General features: G+C 47.8%; 1 protein-coding gene across 1 annotated transcript; it reads left to right on the plus strand.

Annotated features, from left to right (window-relative positions):
- Positions 1–1,664: 1,664 nt before the first annotated feature.
- Positions 1,665–16,774, plus strand: PNPT1 (polyribonucleotide nucleotidyltransferase 1). Its single transcript, XM_071582214.1, has 29 exons — positions 1,665–1,899; positions 2,522–2,582; positions 2,894–2,968; positions 3,544–3,649; positions 3,968–4,017; positions 4,478–4,541; positions 4,626–4,673; positions 5,361–5,474; positions 6,020–6,206; positions 6,969–7,020; positions 7,520–7,577; positions 7,703–7,799; positions 7,892–7,994; positions 8,765–8,835; positions 9,477–9,513; positions 9,905–9,971; positions 10,068–10,157; positions 10,429–10,482; positions 10,584–10,690; positions 11,288–11,359; positions 11,453–11,516; positions 12,262–12,345; positions 12,821–12,904; positions 13,559–13,665; positions 13,758–13,813; positions 14,336–14,414; positions 14,715–14,762; positions 15,079–15,237; positions 15,864–16,774. The coding sequence occupies exons 1-29, from the start codon at positions 1,682–1,684 to the stop codon at positions 15,876–15,878; spliced, it is 2,427 nt and encodes an 808-aa protein (XP_071438315.1). The 5' UTR covers positions 1,665–1,681; the 3' UTR covers positions 15,879–16,774.
- Positions 16,775–20,758: the final 3,984 nt, after the last annotated feature.

Here is a 20,758-nt window from a genome sequence, read left to right on the forward strand (position 1 = left end):
AAACATGTTGGCACAGAAGAAAAATCATTGCTTGAGTTGCTCTGCCAGCCAGTGGATTTATTTCTTATAAATGCAGCTTTAACAGAAAAATCCAGTTAAGGAAACAGAAAAGATCAGTAAAACAGCAATTTCAAAATAGCATTAGAAATAAGAGTAGCAAGTAATTAAGGATCTTTTATTAAATATTTACCAAATTTAAACCAATAACTGCAGATGGCAGATGAGTTTAGAGATGTGTGACAATTAATATTCATTGAAATATTTCATACCAGACGACACAAACTGAGATATAAATACAGTAGAGTAGGAGGAGTTTCTCAGTTCCCTCATGGCTTCTCATCTGAAAGAGACAATACCGTGCAGACCCAGGAGGGCCAGGCCCAGCATCAACTCAGCACCAGGTTATCCTGGGGAAGGAAAATCTCTGTTCTTGGTCTTTCCCTCTGCTTGGGTCTGTCCCTCGGGGGATTGAGTTCTCTGGAGTGATCTGTAGCTGGAATAGTGGGATTTGTGTTCGATGGGGAGTTATTTTTTGGTGTTTCTAACTTGTGTGTGTTATATTGCAGTTTTCTTTTAATTTTCTCCTTTCCATATAAATATATAAAGCTGATGTGAGTTTCCAGGCTTTTCCCTCCCTTTTCTTGGCAAGTGGAGGGTGGTTCTGACACTGTGTTGGGCACTTGGCATTTTGCAGCTCAGCCCAAGACAGGGACCTCTCGTGTGCCTGTAACATCAGCCCCTGAGAGGATCCAGGGGGTTAATCATCCTTCTTTATGTTGAGATGCTGGGGGATTCTTGGGTTTGAGGGAGCGTTTGTGTGTAGTGGGCATTGGGGGATTTTTTTTTGGTTGGGTTGGGGTTTTTGGTGGAGTTTTTGTGGGTGTGTCAGAGCTCTGAAACCAGGAGGGCCAGGCCAAGGTCTGTGGGGCAGAGGAGTTGGAAACACCCACATTTCCCTCATGTATTTACCCTCAAGGAGGCATTTCCCTCATGTATTTACCCTCATGGGGGCATTCCCTGTCGCGTACTTATCCTCATGGGGGCATTTTCCCTCATGTATTTACCCTCTGAATGCTGTACTGCCCCTCACAGGGGGCATTTCCCTCATGTATTTACCCTCGGGGGGGCATTTCCCTCATGTATTTACCCTCACAGGGGGCATTTCCCCCATGTATTTACCCTCACGGGGGGGCATTTCCCCTCACTTATTTAGCCTCAGGGGGCATTTCCCTCACGTATTTACCCTCACGGAGGGCATTTCCCTCATGTATTTACCCCTCGTGCTGCCCCTCCCGGCGGGCCCGGAACCCTTCGCGCCTCTCGCTGCCGTCTTGTCTCCCAAGGCGCGCGGGCGAGCGAAGGCGGCAGGTGAGCTCTGCGGAGCCCGGAGCCACCTTTGGGCAGCTTTCCCGCACATTCCATCCCGATCAGGCTCCCAGGCCGCCTCAGGCACCGCCTCGAGTCTTTTCTGACGGCTTTTACCTCACACTTCGAGGCCCGTCGAGGGCGGCGGCTCTCCCGCCCTCGCGCGTTCTGCGCCGCCTGACCCCCCTCGGGCGCCGTAGCGGCCGTACGGCCCGGCCCGGGCGCGGGAGCGGCGCAGCCAATCGGCTGCGAGCTTACTGCGCGGGTCCGTCGCCCGCAGCCAATGGCGTGCCGGCCCCTCGGTGCGGCGGGAGCAATGGCGGCCGCCACGAGCTGCGGCCGCGCCGCGCTGGGCGCGCTGGGCCGCGATGGCGGCGGGGCCGGGGCGCGGTGGCGGCGGGGCCTGCCCGGCCTGGCGCTGCCCCTGCCCCTGCCCGGCCTGTCCCTGTCCCCGCCGCCGCGCTGGGTGCCCGCCCGCTCCGCCGCGGCGGGGCCCGGGCAGTGCCAGGCCGTGACGGTGGAGGTGGGCGGCAGGTGAGGGGGTGTGCCCGACGGGCAGTGGGAAATCGTGAGGGGAGATGGTGCGATATGTCGCGGTGAGCTTCGGCCGGTCGGGCCTGTGTTGGCGGCCTCTTGTGTGTGTGTCAAGCCCGTCAGCAAAGAGTGAGGCTGACCCAGGGACGGGAGGGCACGGCTGGAGCTCTGCCAGGGCAGGGTGGGTGGGTACCAGAAATTCTGTACAGAGAGAGGGCTCAGCGTTGGGATGGCTGCCCAGAGACGGGGTGGATTCCCCGTCCCTGCAGGGGTTTAAGGTGGGACTGCCCGCAGTGCCGGGGCTGTGAGCACAGCGGGCTCTCCTCCCCTGGAGATCCCGGCGGGATCGGGGGCCGCAGCCCCGCTCTCCTCGGGCACGGATGTGACTCCTGGTGACACCCACGGGGCCTGCCGGGCGTTGCCTTGAGGTGAGAGCAGCAGCACAGGTGAGGCCAGAGCTCCTTAAAGTGAAGAGATGGTCACTTTTGGTTGAAGAGTCACTTTCCGTACTTGAGGAGGGGCTTGTGCCTTACCTGAAGTGTGGCCTTTGTTCTGGGGCTGTGGATGAGTTGTTGGGAAACCCTTCAATTCACCCTGAGTAACAGATAGTTCTTTCCCTTAGGAAGATGGAACTGTCTTCTGGAAAACTTGCAAAGTTTGCTGATGGATCTGCTGTTGTTCAGGTAAAAAAAAAAAGGTAGTGAAAATTTGAGTAATTTCAAAATATCTGCATCTTAAAAGTCATTGTTGGGGCATCAGAGTGTGTCATATGGGGGTACAGAGACTCAGTTGATCCCTCATGAAAGTACAGATGTGTTTTATGGGGAGAAATTATACTTGAAAAGCAAAAATAAAGGCATGAGGAGTGGATTTATGTGGTTGTGTCCTCCAAAGAATAATTGTTTTTCCTGCCTTAGTTCATGAGGAAGTTCAGAACAGCAGGGATTGTTTTCTTTGCAGGGAACTTCAGCTTTTTCTTCTTTTCCCTCCCCAGCTGGGTGACACAGCAGTGATGGTGACAGCAGTCAGCAAAACCAAACCTACTCCCTCCCAGTTCATGCCATTAGTGGTGAGTGCTCACACCAGCCTGGGCTTGGCATGGGCAGGGGGACTGGGCAGCAGGATGAGGGTGCTGGGGCAGCAGGATGAGGGTGCTGGGGCAGTGGGGATTGCAAACAGGAGCCTGACAGGGATAAAATGCCTGGTGTGGGATCCTCACTCTCTGTGGTGAGGGAGGGCTGAGCCCTGCAGGGTCTGCCTTGGCTTTGCCAACTCTGCCACAACAGCCAAGCCCAGATGTGGTTTTGTTGTGTGGATTGTGAGGCTTCCAGGGCTGTGCTTATTGAGGGTTGGAGCTGGATGATCCATGAGGTGCCTTCCAACCCAACCCAGGCCATTCTGTTGAGTCCAGGATTGATACCCCACCTTTCAGTGGGATGTCAGGGTGTCCCTCAGGGCTCTGTCCTGCCCAGAGCCTGTCTCGTGCCTGGGGCTGAGACAATGTCACCTGAACGCTGGGCTGACCCTGCTCTGAGCAGGGCTTGGATTAGAAACCCCTGCAGGTGTCCCCTCACACCTGGTGTTGCTGTGGCTCTGCAGGAAGGGCTCAGCTGTCCTTAACCATCCCTACCCTGGTTTTGGAAGGTTGACTACAGGCAGAAAGCGGCTGCAGCAGGAAGGATCCCCACCAACTACCTGAGGAGAGAGCTGGGCTCCACGGATAAAGAAATCCTCACAAGCAGAGTGATAGGTAGGCTGGAACATTTGCAGATACTGTGTCATGTTCTCAGGAGTGTTTGGAAATAGAATCATTTATAACTGCTGAGTTGATTGTTTCTCTGGTAATGGCAGAAAATAAAATAATTTCTTTTTTATCAATACTGATTTCAACTTAAAGAGTCGTATATGTCTCACTAAATTTGTTTCTGGGTTCTCTGCCTTTTTTGGCTTTGTTTGGGTCTTTAATTCAGATAATTTGGTCGGTGTCTGGTGGGGTTATTGCAAGACAAATTGACTGTTAACTGCTGGAAACCAACTCCTGCTTGGACTGTTTGTGTTTCTCCTGCAGATCGGTCTGTCAGACCCCTCTTCCCAGGAGGATACTTTTATGACACACAGGTGAGTCACTGGAACCTCCAAAATGGACACCTGGGGGATGAACAAGGAGAATTGCACATGGAACAGGCTCTGCTCTAAGGACAATGATTTGCATTCACATCCAGGGCTGGTTTTACACTTTGCAACCCAGTCTGATAGTGCAAAGCTGCTTTTTAATTTGCCATGGGACTATTTTTATTACATCCTAATTCCTAATTTTGTTGTCCAGATAGAATTTAAAAATTGAAATCTCCTCTGTGTAACAGAGGCAGGGAAGGCCACCAGGAGCTGTTTTATATGATATGGCACAGTATTGTTTATTTTTTGTCAGCTTTCTGCTTTGGACACCTGACGAGTTTCCGTTTGCAGTCTCAGCTTGTGCAGATGTGTGGAATGTTTTGCTTTGCTGCCCTTGCTTTGTATTGACAGCTAAGAAAAGGGTGTAGGTCACAATTATTCATTGTCTTTTATCTTATGCCAGATCCTTTGTAATCTTTTAGCAGTAGATGGTGTCAATGATCCCGACATTCTGGCAATCAATGGAGGTGAGAGCTCTGTGGGAAGGGACAGCCTGGGGGGCATTTCAGGGCATCCATTCCTTCTAATCCAGTTTTCCTGCCCCATTTCAGCTTCTGCAGCACTTGCATTGTCTGATATCCCCTGGAATGGTCCTATTGGTAAGTAAATATCCTGAAATTTTGGGTGATTTAAATGCAGTGGAAGACCTGGACCACAGCTCATGCTTCTGTTTTATAGCAAGAAGCTGAATCTAAATATTGCATTTCAAGCATTGAAAATAATTTTACAATGGGTAGGATTGTTGCACTTCAAAGGATTATTTTGCTGGACTAAACACACTTATGGGAGGATTTAAATCCAAAGGTAGTGGAGTATAGAGACCAATAAATGATTTTTTTTCTTAAGAGTAACTTAGTCTTGAAAAGCATTGTTTTAAAAATAGCTGTGTAAGAATAATTTTTATCCAGGAATTCAAGACCTTTATTTAATTGCAAACATTTTTGGGGAAAAGAAATTATTCAGGCCAAGGAGAAATAATTAGCTCTGTTTTCCTGTCACCTGCCTTTTTCTGCTAGAAAACATGTGCTCAAATGACTAAGAAAACCCCATTAGACTCACAGCATTGTGTATAAATACCCTTGACATGTCTCTGCCCAGTGGTATTATCCAAAAGAAAATAAAGAAGGAATAAATTTGTCTTCTAGATTTGTTCTTAATATACTGATACTTTAAAATTCATCTATAGCTTTAATTATTGTTTTGAGATGTATAAATTTCAAAGTAAAATGATGCCTTAATGAACTTCCTTGTTGTAATAATGATAATTTTCTGGGCTTTCCTTGCAGGTGCAGTCAGGGTGGGGCTGGTGGATGGAGAGACTGTAATCAACCCAACTCGGAAGCAAATGTCTGCCAGTGCTTTAAATTTAGTTGTTGCTGGAGCTCCACAAAATCAAGTTGGTAAGGAGGTTCATTTTTATCTGGGAAGGGCTTTAAATAAAGATTAAAATGGATTCCCCATCCCTGAAGGTTTTTAAACTGAGATTGGCCATGGCACTGAGTGCCATGATCTGGTAAAGGGACTGGAGTTGGACCAAGGGTTGGACTTGATGATCTCAGAGGTCTTTTCCAACCCAATCCATTCTGTGATTCTATGGATGTGGCACTGAGTGAGAATCCACCACGTCTTGATCCAACCCCACTGTGATCACCAGCCCAGGGCACAGAGTGTGCCCTGGGCTGGTGATCACAGTGGGGTTGGATCAAGGCTTGGACTTGATGATCTCAGTGGTCTCTTCCAACCCAATCCATTCTATGATTCTAATCTTTGAAACTTGTGTTTTTACACAATGGCAGAATTAACCAACAGTGCTGGGTAACTTTTGCTGGAGTAAATTCCATGGTATTTGTGCAGTTTGATGTGAGTGTGTGTTCCCTGAGCTGAGCTCAGTTGCTCAGTCAGACAATAAAATAGCCATTTATTCCGTGTTCCCTTCCCTTTCCAGTGATGCTGGAAGCCACTGCCGAGAACATCCTGCAGCAGGACCTGTGCCACGCCATCAAGGTGGGCGTGAGGCAGAGCCAGCACATCATCCAGGGCATCCAGCAGCTGGTGAGGGCTCAGGGCACTGCCAAGAGAGCCGGGCACAAGCTGTTCCTGCCCCCCGAGGACATCGTGGAGGCTGCCAAGAAGTAAGGCCAGGACTAACCATGCAGGGGCAGCTGGAGCTGGGGGTGGTTATAGACAGTGTGTGCTTTGGTGCTGGGGATGGTTCTAGACAGTATGTGCTTTGGTGCTGGGGATGGAAACAAAGGCTGGGGTGGATATGGGCTGTGTGTGCTTTGGTGCTGGGGATGGTTATAGACAGTGTGTGCTTTGGTGCTGGGGGTGGAAACAAAGGCTGTGGATGGTTATAGACAGTGTGTGCTTTGGTGCTGGGGGTGGAAACAAAGGCTGGTATGGTTATAGACAGTGTGTGCTTTGGTGCTGGGGGTGGAAACAAAGGCTGTGGATGGTTATAGACAGTGTGTGCTTTGGTACTGTGGATGGTTATAGACAGTGTGTGCTTTGGTGCTGGGGATGGTTATAGACAGTGTGTGCTTTGGTGCTGGGGGTGGTTATAGACAGTGTGTGCTTTGGTACTGGGGGTGGAAACAAAGGCTGTGGATGGTTATAGACAGTGTGTGCTTTGGTGCTGGGGATGGAAACAAAGGCTGGGATGGTTATACAGTGTGTGCTTTGGTACTGTGGATGGTTATAGACAGTGTGTGCTTTGGTGCTGTGGATGGTTATAGACAGTGTGTGCTTTGGTGCTGGGGGTGGAAACAAAGGCTGTGGATGGTTATACAGTGTGTGCTTTGGTGCTGGGGATGGAAACAAAGGGTTAGTCCTCAAAAAATATTTAAATCGTTTTTAGTCTGTGTTTTGAAAATGTCTTCCTTTTCCTCCTTTAGACTTTCTTCTAACAAGATCTATGCAGTGTTCACAGATTCTAGCCATGATAAAGTAAGTACTCCAAACATGGTGTAATTGGGTTTTAATTAATATCACAGTGATGCCAGTAAGCTTTAGTTCTTCAAGTTGATGTTAATACAAACTCATCTCCTTTTCTGTGTGTATTTGTAATGACAATGATGAATTGTGCCAGAGTGTTCATTTGCAGTCTGGGGAGATGGAGACTCCTTGAAAAAGAGGAGGGGAAATGAGTACAGGGCAGTGCTGGGAGATTGTTGGGGCATAGGAGGAAAATGTTTCACAGGGAGCACACCAGGTATGGGAATACCCTCCACAGGGAAGTGGTGGGTTCAGTCTGTGCTTTTGCCAGGAAAGGTGGGCCCAGCTGACCCAGGAGGTCCCTTCCAACCTGGCCATTGGTTTCTGAATGTGTGTGACAGTTCTGCTTTTTTATTCCTTGGATTCTACAGCTCTTCAAACCAAACCAAACCCCTACCTCTGTTGTTCTTCTGCCCTGTAGAGTTAACTGGTTGCAAATCCTGTGTTGTAGATCTCAAGAGATGAAGCAATTAACAAAATCAGGCTTGAAACAGAAGAGCAGCTGAAAGGTACTGTTTTGCTTTCTTAATACTTAGAGAATGCTTAAATGGAGTTAGAACTTCTACTGTAACTCCTGAGCAGTACTGTGAAATTCACTTTCCAACTTCAGATGCAATTTCTTTGTTATCCCCAGAAAAATTCCCAGAGGCTGAGCCTTATGAAATCATGGAAGCTTTCAATGTGGTTTCAAAGGATATTTTTAGAAATCTTGTTCTGAATGAATATAGAAGGTAAGCCTGCCAAGCTCCCACTCAGTAATATCTGTCAGCTTTTAAGGCAAGATGAATGTCACTGATCCCATCCTTCCTCCTTATACCCTCAGGTGTGACGGGAGGGACTTGACTTCCCTCAGAGACATCAAGTGTGAGGTGGACATGTTCAAAATGCTTCATGGCTCAGCCTTGTTCCAGAGAGGGCAAACCCAGGTAGTGCCATTCAACCATCAGAGGCTGTAAATGAGTTGTCAGAAGCTGACAGATTTGTGCCTTTCCTTTAAATGCCAAGGTTCCTCTTTCTTCTCATTTAAATAGTAATAAGTAGAAAAGGTGTGTGGGTTGGGAAGGAGATGGTGTGCAGGGCACTGTGCACGTCATGAGAGATCCTTTAAAAGGAACTTCATGCAGAACCTGAACTAAAAAGGGAAATTGCACCCAAAAAATGGCATTAATGAGATATTTTCTTCCTCTTCTTTGCCAAAAGTGTCAGCTGTTGGGTGGTCTAAATTAAGAAGTACTTGAGATTTGGTCTCCTGTATCTTTCCAGCTCCTTTTTCTACAAGACCCTCAGCCCCTGATCTGACTCAATGCACTTGGTTTGGGTGGGAGTTGCAAACAGTGATTTACTCTTTGTTGTTGTCCCCTCCTGTCCCACTGGGAAGAGCACCCAGAGCAGGTCAGTGTGGGGCAGGCACAGCAGGGGCTGCCTCTGGCCCTGCCTCTGACTTGGGGTGACTCAGTTTCTCAGGGAACAGGCTGGGCTGGGCTCCTGCCACACTAAGAAGCATTAAATTGCTATTTTTAAACATGATTGTATGATCTTTACAGGTTAATGATAAGTTTCTGTGAGAAGGAGAAAAATAGTTTTAGAAGTGGCATCTTTTTTGTTGCTGGACTTGTTCTTTCTGATTCTTCATAAGCAGAAGTTGTGAAGGGTGGAGGGATTTAGAGGAGGGGGTTTATTTTTGTTTTTGTTTCAGGTTCTTTGTACAGTTACATTTGACTCTCTGGAATCAAGTGTAAAATCAGATCTGATCTCTACAGCAGTGAGGTATGTCCATGTTTTGGTGTTCTGGCAGGGTTGATAGAAGAGGGTGAGCATTGGATAAAAGTCCCTTGAAGTTTACATTGACACCTATTCATTAGGACTGAAAAAATATAAAATTAGACTTTGAAGGGGCCTGTTTTCCAGAGATCCTGGCAGGTGTTTTGTGTTAAAGTGATATTAATTCCATAGAAACACGTTTGAAACTGGAGAGTATTACAAGAAACTTCCAGTCTGATTTATATATTTAAAATATTTGTATTCTTGTTTTAATGGAACAAAGAAAATGTAACTTACTGTAGCAAGCAAGTCCTTGTGCTTTTACCACCTCATTGCTGAGGGCTGAAGTGACACAAATTCCCTTCAAAGCTGCAGGTCAGGGATCCCATCCCAGCAGTGTGGGAGTTTTCACATCTTAACCTGTCAGCTTTCCTTTAGTTGCATTTTTTTGGCCTGGAGGTGCCATATTCTGTAATTTGTCCATTTTCTGTAATTCTGGCAGTTGTGGGTGATCAGAGAATGTACAGATTTGTTGGGTTTGTCTGGGTCCTTTGTAAGCAGAGCAATATAATCTTGAATTACCTGTTGTATGTAAGACATGTTTGGTTGCTCATTTCTTTTGACATGGTCTTGTTTTCAATTGATAGTGGAATAAAAGATAAAAACTTCATGCTGCATTATGAGGTGAGAGCTTTACTGTGTCCCAGCTTTCTGCATGACTCACAGAAGGGCTGCATGTCTGGCTTTTAAATGGATATCTTGTTCCATTATCTGTGTGACAGAAAGAGCACTTTGCTATGTTGTTTGACAAGTTCATTTGCAGTTGGCTTGTCATGTTGTTCCTCAGCTGATTTGCTGCTGCTTTATTCTCTTCTGTGACACATTTACCAAACAGCTCCTGCACTGCAAACCAAGTGACTGATAAAAGTCATGTGGGGATTTGACTGATTTTTTTTTTCATTTGTTTTTACCTTGAGATGCACCAAAACTTCTAAGAATTCTTTTCTAAGTGTATGTTTAAAAATGGAAAAGAAATGGAGGTTAATTTTCTGTGTACACATTTTTCACTTCACAGTTTCCTCCTTATGCAACTAATGAGATTGGCAAAGTCACTGGTCTGAACAGAAGAGAGCTTGGACATGGTAAGTTCACACTGGGCAAGTCCCATGCTGGGAGTTTCAATGTTCCATCTGGTTTTATTCATGGATCACTCAGTGTTGGGGATTTTTTTTAAACAGGTGCACTGGCAGAAAGAGCTTTGAAACCAGTTATTCCAAAGGATTTCCCATTCACAATACGAGTTACTTCAGAAGTCCTGGAGTCAAATGGTATCATTTTTTTTATTGTTAAACTAGTGTAGAGACTAAATTTGGTTCTTAATGAGTTATAGGTAATAGATTTCAGTGTTAGTGGCTGTGCTACCTGAAGTATTTAAACAGCATGTACATGGTCATGAACAATGGACCTTTCTTACTGCTGTGAGATGTAAATGAGGGGTTGAGTGAAATGGTGTCTGGGGGAATGTTTGTGCTGCAGAGTGAGAATATAACCCATTTTCCTGTGGTTCAGCCCTGCCTTTCCCTGTGTCCCCCTCTGCAGGGTCCTCCTCGATGGCCTCTGCGTGCGGTGGCAGTTTGGCACTGATGGATGCAGGTACAGAATGTGGCACTTCCAAGGGCAGACTGTGTGTGGCAGCGTGTTTGGTGCTCTGGAAATGCCCACAGGCTTCCCATGTCCCTTCTGTGCCACTGCAGGGGTCCCAGTGTCCAGTGCAGTGGCAGGTGTGGCCATAGGGCTGGTCACCAAGTGCAGTGGGGACAGAGGGGACATTGAGGATTACCGGCTGCTGACGGACATCCTGGTGAGTCTCTGCTGGGCTTTGGGGCTGCCCAGGGCTGCCAAATCCTCCTTGGGCCTTCTTTGGTGAGGCTTCACCCAGTTAATTGGGGAACATTTCTGCTGGAAAGACTAGTTTCTGTTTTGTCTCCCAAACTCCTCCCTTATTTTGAGAAATCTCTATGAATGTCCAATCATGTTTCTTATTTTTTATGTAATTAGGTTGGGGTTTTTTAAGCTTTCTTGAGCTTTCTTTTTCCAATGAGTTTTGTCTTTGGGGAGAAAGATCAATAATTCTTGAATAATTTCCTGAAAAACACAATGTACTGGGTGAAGAAGGAGCATTTGGAGGAGTTGCTGGGGAGGGAAAATGCACATTATTATCCTGCAGCCAGTGATGGTACAAAACCAGCTGTGGATCTGCTGTTCAGAAACTCATCCAGGAAAGCTCATTCCCAAGGAGAGAAAGGAGCAGTGGTAGTGCTGAACAGCAAAATAAGGCAGAAGGAAAACTCAGAAGTAATTCCAAGGCTGCAGGACTATTTTATGGACTTTTAGTAGAGGGGGATGTGGCACTGGGATAGAGTTACCCCAATTTGCTCTTTTCTCTCTGTGCTGGCAGGGAATTGAAGATTATTATGGAGATATGGATTTCAAGATGGCAGGTACTAATAAAGGAATAACTGCCCTGCAGGTATTGTAACATGGAATATTCCTAAAGTGAAACTCTGGGAAAGTGTTAGAAAAGCTTTCCTGACATGCTGATGACACTTGGCTCTTTCCTAAGGTTGACCTAAAGCTGCCAGGAATACCAATCAAAATTGTCATGGAGGCCATTCAGCAAGCCACAGGTGGGTCCAGATCTGTATTTGCACCCATTTTATCCCATAAAATGATAAATTGTGTTCAATTCCAAGTTTTATGAAGCTAAATAATAAACTACTCATATTTTATTCTCATTATGGTGAAAACCAAGCTGCTTTATTCCTAAACTGGTGTGGTTTAATAAGTAAGATCCAAAATAATTTTAAATAACTTCAGGCCAATTTATGGAGGTTTCTTGAGCAGTGGATTCTTAGAACTTGAGTGTGTGTCACCTCAGGGAGTTGGTGGGCCAGGTGCAGCAAGGGGAAATGCTGGAAAAGAATAGTAACCTTTTTCTCATTTCCCATAAATCCTGGTGTATTTCCTGTCTGTGTTCTGACATGGACAGCTAAAATATTCCTGAAGCACAGCAAGAACTGAAGGCACCTGCTTTAATAGGAAAATTGTTACCTTGATAGTAACAGCAAGATCTTAGGATTTTCATGAGGACAGGGAATTCCTGCTCAGTGGTGCATCCCTTCAGGCAGGGCAACAAAGCTGGTGCTTTTATCAGCACTCTGATTTTTCTCAGTAATCCCCTGAAACAGAACTGTGTGTGGTGGTCCAGGCTGCATAAATTCAACAAATGTACAGAAATGTGCTCACTTACCATGAGACATGGTAAAAAGGCAGGTTTTTATCAAGAGATGCTTACCTAGTTTATAACAAATCCTGTATAAATTCATTTGCATCTTGTACAAAATTGTTGATTTCCTTCTCCTTCCCCTCCAGCTGCAAAGAGGGAGATTTTACAAATCATGAACCAAACTCTGGCAAAACCCAGACCCCACAGAAAGGAAAGTGGACCAGTTGTAGGTAATGTTGGTTGTGTGGATTCTCACCTCTCACAATCACCTTTTTAACAACAAACTTCTGCTCAAAGCAGATTCTTTAATCCCTGTTTGTCACATGTGTCTGCCTCATGGGGTTATTTTTAATTTATGGGGGGGGTTGGTTATTTTGGGGGGATTTCTTTATTGCCATGTAGGGCAGCATTGCACTGTTTCACTGTACAGCAGGAAACAGAATTCAGGTGAAGTTTGTGAAACCCCTAAATCCATTTTGACTTCCTGTGTCAGGAGCAGTTGTGGCCTAAGGTCATTTACAGTCATCACAATCTATTCTGTGCCTTCATTTGTGTCAGTTCTTGAATGTAATTCCATCCATGTGCAGCAAATAATACAGGTGGCTGTAGAACATGAAAACCCAACTTCATGTGACCTATTTCTTGGGGTAGTTTTACAGATGACTCTTATTTAGCATTTCAAAGCATTTTTAAATGTTCTTTCAGAAACTGTCCACGTTCCATTATCAAAAAGATTAAGATTCGTTGGTCCTGGGGGTTATAATCTGAAAAAGCTTCAAGCACAGACTGGTGAGACCCTTTTGATTCCTGTGGTGGTTTATTCCAGTGTGTTTCCCTTTGTTTTAGAGTTGTACATTTAGATATTCCAATCCTCAGACTAAAAATGTGTGTGTAGAGTGGCAGGGAGATGTTCTGCTTCAGCTGCTTGGACTTGAAACTCTGAATGCTCTGCCAGTGTGATCAGTCCTGCTCAGGGGGTTGGGGAAAAGGAGGGAAAATCTTATTTCCATTTTGGTGCAGTCCCTTGGCCACAAAACTACTCTGGAGGTACAAAGAATTTTACCCTTCTGGCTCCAAAACACTGGAATTTCCATCAGCTGTTAATGAAATCTGTAGTTTTAGTAAAAATCCTTGGGAAATTCATTAATAAACCCCAAAATTCTTTCAAGAGTTTTTTTCCTGCCATAAAAGGATTATACAAATGACTCTGTGTTCCTTCATGGACCGCAGGTTTCTCCAGGTGTTTGGATCCCTGTTTATCTGGGATCCCTGTAAAGTGCTGGCCATTTAACTGCATGTAAAGATGCTCAGAGCCCAAAGTGAGGATTGAAAATGGGTAAAACTGAAATCCTGTGAGTCGGTGGAGAAGATTTTTGTCTGTGGAAGCCTGTCCTGATGTGCTGCCTGCTGCATGTGCCCCCAAAGCTGTCCTTGTTGCCCCAGGTGTGACTGTGAGCCAGCTGGACGAGGAGACCTTCTCGGTGTTTGCGCCCACGCCCAGCGCCATGCACGAGGCCCGGGACTTCATTGGGGACCTCTGCAAGGACGACGTGAGCGCCTTGGCCCTCCCCTGGCACCTCTGGCACTTTGCCTGGGGGCACTGCCTGTCTTAATGCTCTCCTTTTGTTCTTCCCCTCTGCAGCAAGAAGTTAATTTGGAATTCGGTGCGATTTATACAGCCACAATAACTGAAATAAGGTATAAAAGCTGCCCTTGGAGTAGAAGTAGAAATTGGTTTACTTACATAGCTGATACTTAAACATGGTGGGAAATAATTTATATTTAAGGATGCCATGCTTATGCATCACCAGCCTCATTTCTGATGTTGGCTTTGTTGAGAATATGGTTTCCTAAACAGGCTATTTATTTCTGCTGCTTGTTTAGTTTCTAGAATGTTCCCATCAATTATCATCAATCATCATTTCTCATCTTTGTATATGAAAGAGGGGGTATAGATTTGCTTTCCACTTTCCAATCCACTATTAGTCTTGTAAAATGGTACCTATTACTGAAATAGTCTGTCCTGAAGTAAGAAATTTCCATCCAGTTCTAACATAAGGAGAAATAAGTGGATGTGTCATGGTTAGTACAAGGTTTCTATGAAGGGGAGAGTAACATTCTGTCTGTTGGAAGTTGACTAATGCTTGCTTTGGGCAAAATATCAGAGTGAAACAGTTTTCTCAATGCATGTGGAAAGCACTGTGCTGTTTTCTGCTGCAGAGACTCTGGAGTGATGGTAAAGCTGTACCCAAACATGACACCAGTGTTGCTTCATAACTCACAGCTCGATCAGAGAAAGGTAAGAAGTGCCTGTGTTGGTTTTTAACCATTCTCAGGGCTCTGACACTTCTGTAGCTCTGCATTGTAGCATTGCCATGGTAAAAGCTGCCAGATTGGCAGCACCTTTTGGTGAACTCTGCCTGCCTCGTACCTAGAGCTGCAGAAAAGCAGCTGCTTGGCTGGCACAGTCCTTTTTAGGGGGCTTTTCTGCACATCACCAGGTTCTCTAGCTCTGCAATACACTTCCCCATGTCACATTATAAAGTAACCTCACAAAACCAATCCCTGATAATTTTTTTTCTGAAAAACACTGTTCCAGATTAAGCACCCTAGTGCCCTGGGATTGGAAGTTGGACAAGAAATTCAGGTAATTATTTTTGTTTCGCTTTAAAATGCTGATAAACTGCTGTTGATATTTTAGAATCTAAATGGATTTTGCTGTTTTGTGTTAAATGAAGGAAGTATTTTGCCATGTTGGATTCCCTGTGTGTGCTGGTTAAAGGCCTGAGCTCTGTAGTGTCATCCTCTTGTGCAGCACCACCTGATTTGGCAGAGCAATACAGGCTGAACAGTGACTGGTTATGGCACTTTGTCTCAAAATTGGGAAACCCCAAAGCAGCCCCCCTCTTTCAGGCCAGCACAGCTGGGCCTGGCCACGCTGGCAGTGCTGTGTTTGCCCCCAGGTGAAGTACTTTGGCCGCGACCCCACAGACGGCAGGATGCGGCTGTCCCGCAAGATCCTGCAGGGCGCGGGCGCGGCACCGCCCAGGAGCCTGACGGACACTGGCAGCATCGTGCTGGGAGGGGCTGCCCCTCCGCCCCCCGACGCCTGCCAGGGCCAGGTGAGCCCTGGGGTGGGCACAGGGTGGGGGTCAGCCAGCCCAGTGGCTCCTCATGTGCTGCTGGGCATTTGTCCTGGAGTGGGAGGGAGTTGGTTCCGGTGCCTCAGCAGGTTCAGGCCTCCTACATGGCCTGTTTGCTCCAAACCAAACTTACTGGTCATCTACAACATCCTTTCTCTCTACCCTGCCACCAGCTTTTTAAAGAAAAAAAAAAAGCAAGGTAGAGGAAGGAAAGAAAAATAAGCTGGAGTCAATCTCGGTTGATTAATGAAAGAAAAATAAGCTGGAGTCAGTCTCAGTTGATTAATGAAATGCCCAGAGTCTCCCAGAATCTTTCAGCATGTGTTTGACTGTCAATAGACTTAAACCTGAACTTTCCCCAAAACCTATGTGGGTTTTTTTGTCCTTAGAAAGCCACTAGAAGAGGAAGGTGTCTGATTTGAAATCAGGAGCCATTACACAGTGAGATTGGCACAGGGCACCAGTGATAGCTTGAGGAAATCTAGGAATGATTCACAACAGCAGGAAAAATGAAAATGCACTGTGAAGAAATGTTGGGTTTAGGAAATGTTTTTGCATCTCATACCTTGGTATCAGTTGGTCACAGAGTACTCTCTCTCTTTCAGGAAAAAGAGGTGTGATCTCTCCTGGAAATACAAGTGACCTTTGCTAGAACCTGTAGCTGCCCTGCAAGAGTCTGCAGGTGGATGGTAGTGAACCACATCTTTACAATAGACACTATTTATGTTTCAAGGTGATGTGGAACTTCAGAGCCTTCACATGGATTAAAAACATTTAAAATAAAGCCAGAAACAAGCAATGCGCTTCTCTTGTGCAGCAAGGGAAAGGTGAGGATGTAGGAACGTGGAGTCTGATGGACAGTTCAGAGCTTAAGATTCTTGCTATCAGCTCAAATAAAATTGAGAATGTGAGAAGCTTTTCAGTGTGCAGGGTTGAAATGTTGAATAAAACATAAAGACTTGCAAGTATCACCTTTAACATGATTGGTGCAGTTTCAGATAAATACATCTGTAACTGTCACAAGGTTCAGACTTGCTAAAATACCTGATCAGAAGAGGGGTAAAACAACCTGGCTGAAACATCATTTATTATCTAGGTTTGGTAACAGTGAATTTTAAATAAATAATTAGAACCTTAAAATTTAAGTACTTCTTTTGGAATAAACAAGGGATGGGGTAAGTCTTCCCCCTAAAACGCTCTCATTAACAGAATCCCTCTATCAATTATGTTCCATCAGTGAGTTCCCCGATTTCTTTTAGACTCCAGAACCTTTCCCAGGGGCTCAGAGAATGACTCTGCAGTGAGATACAGACTGGGAAAGTCAGAGGGTCCTTCTGATGTTCCCCAGTCTGTATGCAGAACTAGTAGGAAAATCAGCTTCCCACCTGAAGGCAAGTGGGCTCTGAACCTCCTGAAAGAAAAAGCAAGCACTGGGGAGAGGTGAATGTGAATGTACAGTAAAAATTACTCTTTTATTATTATTTTAAAGTATTAAAGAAGAAAGAAATGACTGGTACACTTCTCTGTAGTTGTCTCTGTCTTTCATCGTGCAAGACTGAAAAATGGATTGGAAGGATTGGAAAAATATTTCCTTAGCAATCTCTTCCTCTTTTTTGAGGAGTTTTCTGTTATTTCTTAACAAGAATTCCAGTGTCCTCTCTTCCTTTGACATTTGGCTGGTGCATTGTTTGTTACATGTCCTGAGGAGTGTTAATGAAGTGATGTGGGTCATTGCTGAAGCCCAGCTGTGCCCATTTCTGATAACTGACCTCCCCAGTCTAAGTGGTTTTCCAAGGTTTAGTGTAGGATAATTTCTGGAAGGCTCCTTTTGGTGCTGCTCCCAGTAAATGAGCCACTGGAGCTGGGGATTGTTTGTTGGATGACAGAGCAGAGAAAGGCTTTCATGTTCCTGTGGCAGAACCTGTACAGTCAGCCTGCCTTTCTGCACCTGTAACAACCTCCAGGCCCTGTGGGAAGGGGTGGGGAAGAAATCCACCTGGGAATATCTGGGAGGAGCAGAGAGCAGCTGCTCCTTCCTGAGGAGAAGCTCCGTGGGAGCCGAGGGAGAGTGTGCTGGTGTGCCCTGGCTGGAGGGAGGCAGGGCTGGACTCAGCCTGGGCTCTGCCCAGCGTGTGGGCAGCGTGGCTTGGACCCTGCAGGAGGAGCTGGGCTTTCTCAGGTGCCCTCAGCATGATCAGGAAGCAGGTGGGTTAATGGTGCCTGGCAGAGCAGGCACAGTCCTGCTGCAGGAGCTGGTTTGGCGTGTTTGCAAGAGTGATTGATTTAATTTTTCTCTACTGCTCTAGATAATTAGCTGCTGTAGTGACCCATCTTAATGGATCCTGTGAAGGGAATGGCCTTGGAAAGTGGAGCTGGGCAGTTGCAGCACTACAGCAGGTCAGGAGGGGCCACAAGTGCCTTTTATTGAAAGGAATTGCCTTGGAAAGTGCAGCTGGGCAGTTGCAGCATTACAGCAGGTCAGGAGGGCCACAAGTGCCTTTGACAAACTTTTCACACAGGCACAAAGCTGGGGTATCTCTAAATGCCAGCAATAAGTATTACAAGTACTATCATAAAAGCACAAGAGTTGGCCTAATTGTACTTCTGGGATTACATGCCAGAGGGAATGATATGGTCTCTTAATATCATTCCTAGAATTTTAAGTGATAGGAATGAGTTGTCTGTCTTGCTTCTGAAACAGAAAAATTACAGCTCCCTGCTGCTCATGTGGTGGCACTTGCTGAGCTGCTCTGTCTGCAGCCCTGCCCAACAGAAATCTTGGTTTGGGTGAAGGGCAGAACTCTGAGATCGATGCCTGATGGTGGTGATGGGGAGGGATGAGCTGCTGGCAGGTGCAGCACCACAGTGGGCAATGCTGCCCTGCTTTCTGTGCATCTGACAGTGCAGAGATTCAGATATATAATATTCTGGTCTCACCCTGGCCCTAAATCAGGTGCATGGGGGCTGTTGGGGCATGTATTGCATGTCCTCTCCAGGCACAGCCCCCCTGCTTGTTGTGGGTGGAGATGACAGGGGTTCATAACCCCTGGGTGCTGTTTGGTGCAACGAGAAGCCCCCACATGTGAGTGAATGCAATCCCTGTGTGTTCTGGAGTGAGGTTTATCCACAGAGGTCATTCATTTCATGCCTGGAAGAGACCATGAATTTAAGCTAACCATGGATTTGTTTCACAGCTTAACAGGAGAAAGTGTTTCGTGCCAATTCTGGCTCATGTGTCTGCTTCTGTAGCTGTTCACCGTGATAAGAATTTGCTCCAGAATTTTCTGCTGTGGTTTCTTGCTATTTTATATATCTGGAGAAGTATTGCATTTATTCATGAGCAGAAGTCATGCTTTATTTTTGTGCATTTGGCTTGAAAAGCACACACAGGAGTTGTGCAGAGGGGAGTTTGTGAGTGGCAGGTGTCCTGAGGCAGCAATCTGTTGTGGGCACTGGGTTTTTAGTTTGTGTTTTTTATTTACTGAGCTTTTACTAAGGCAGAAATATGCCCAGTGTGTAAAACCATGAGAGGATCAGATATATGGGAAAAGCGACTGACACAGAGGGGAAGGTTTGTGTGGAACCCTCCCTGGAAACTGTTTAGTGTGACTCAAATCATTGTTGGTGAAATTACTGGAGTAATGTGGTTTTTTGTATAGTTACTGAGTTATTTATCCATAACGATGTACATATGCTAGAGTATGTTCATACACAGCTCAAGGTAAGTGCAGTGATAGTTCTCAGAGCTGTGTCTTACCATCCTCTGCAAAGAAAAGTCATGATACATCTGAGAGGCCTGTTCCCCTGAACATCAAAGCAAAAGCTGAGACTTCAGTGGGACATAGATACAAGTTTCCTAAGTCTGCTTAGAGAATGTGTTTCTAGCGCAAGGAAAAGTTGTACATAGTTACCCATAGTGAACATAGTTACCTGTTGTGAACTTTTTCCTTTCCTCTGTAACAAGACTGAACTTCCCCGCGGAGTGCTGGGTTGGTAGAACGGGGGCTGGCCCGGGGTCGCTGCTTTCCTGGGAGGGATTCCCGGGAGCTCGCCCGGCCTTCCCTCTGCCTTCCCTGCCAGAGCCCAAAACCTGGTTCTGAGACGCTTCTGAGCTTCTCCTCCTGCCCGAAGCCCCTGCCATTTCACAGCTTCACTTCTTGCACGGTTTTGTGTCCTTTTCCCCTGGTCCCACGCAAACACCAGCATGTATTTATTTTTCACTAGTAGTACAGAGGGAATGCGTGGGGGGCATTTAGTGTGGAAAAGGCAGCTTTAGAGCCTCCCCAAGGCGCAGCGAGAGGTGTGTTACCTTGCGATGTCAGTAAGGGAACAGCGTACCTGTCACTGAGGAGTCTGAGGGCACAGCTCCGGCTGTGGGGCCTTCTGTGGGGCGGCTGCTGCTGTGGGGACATCCCACCGTGACCTTTCTGCTGTTTGGTGACACAGGGACGCCTTTTTGCCCTAAACATTCCCCTGATGTTTGCGCTGCATTTCAGGATGCCGCGTCCGGGTTGCGGGGCTGGCCTGTCATTTTGTGTGGCGGTAGCGGGGGGCACCTTCTGCGGCCTGGCGGGGTGTGCTTCCTCAGTGGTGCCACCAGCTTTTGGACAGGCTTTAAAAATAACAAAAAATACATATTTTAAAGTTTTGTGGGGACACGCGAACCAAGTCGCGCCCCAGAGACCGCGGGCGCCCCACGCTGAGAGCGGCCGCCATTTTGTTCCGCCCGCGACATGAGGGAGGAAGCGGGGCCCGCCCCGGCCCCGCCCTCCCCTCGGCCCGGCCCCGCCCTCCCCTCGGCCCGGCCCCGCCCTCCCCTCGGCCCGGCCCCGCCCTCCCCTCGGCCCGGCCCCGCCCTCCCCTCGGCCCGGCCCCGCCCTCCCCTCGGCCCGGCCCGCCCCGGCCCCGCCCCCCCCTCCCCCCAGTCAGGCCCGGCCTTCCCTCAGCCCGGCCCTCCCCTCGGCCCGGCCCCGCCCTCCCCTCAGCCCGGCCCCGCCCTCCCCTCAGCCCGGCCCCGCCCTCCCCTCAGCCCGGCCCCGCCCTCCCCTCGGCCCGGCCCCGCCCTTCCCTCGGCCCGGCCCCGCCCTTCCCTCGGCCCGGCCCCGCCCTTCCCTCGGCCCGGCCCCGCCCTTCCCTCGGCCCGGCCCCGCCCTTCCCTCGGCCCGGCCCCGCCCTCCCCTCGGCCCGGCCCCGCCCTTCCCTCGGCCCGGCCCCGCCCTCCCCTCGGCCCGGCCCGGCCCTCCCCTCGGCCCGGCCCGGCCCTCCCCTCGGCCCGGCCCGGCCCTCCCCTCGGCCCGGCCCGGCCCTCCCCTCGGCCCGGCCCGCCCCGGCCCCGCCCCCCCTCCCCCCAGCCAGGCCCGGCCTTCCCTCAGCCCGGCCCTCCCGCCCCGCGGTGCCGCCCCGGCCCGGCCCTCCCCTTGGCCTGGCCTGGCCCGGCCCTCCCTGCTCGCTGCCGCCCCTCCCCGTGAACCGCCGTCCCTTCGGCGGCGTGGGGGCCTCT

Source organism: Pithys albifrons, chromosome 2 (genome assembly GCF_047495875.1).
Source record: "Pithys albifrons albifrons isolate INPA30051 chromosome 2, PitAlb_v1, whole genome shotgun sequence".
Classification (NCBI taxonomy): Eukaryota; Metazoa; Chordata; class Aves; order Passeriformes; family Thamnophilidae; genus Pithys; species Pithys albifrons.

Bases quoted from the DNA above. Each gene is read 5' to 3' on its own strand.
- PNPT1 (XM_071582214.1), top strand. From the start codon at position 1,682: ATGGCGGCCGCCACGAGCTGCGGCCGCGCCGCGCTGGGCGCGCTGGGC. The intron at 4,018-4,477 runs GTGAGTCACTGG...ATCTTATGCCAG, and splicing joins GATACTTTTATGACACACAG to ATCCTTTGTAATCTTTTAGC. The intron at 9,972-10,067 runs GTAAGTTCACAC...TTTTTTAAACAG, and splicing joins CAGAAGAGAGCTTGGACATG to GTGCACTGGCAGAAAGAGCT.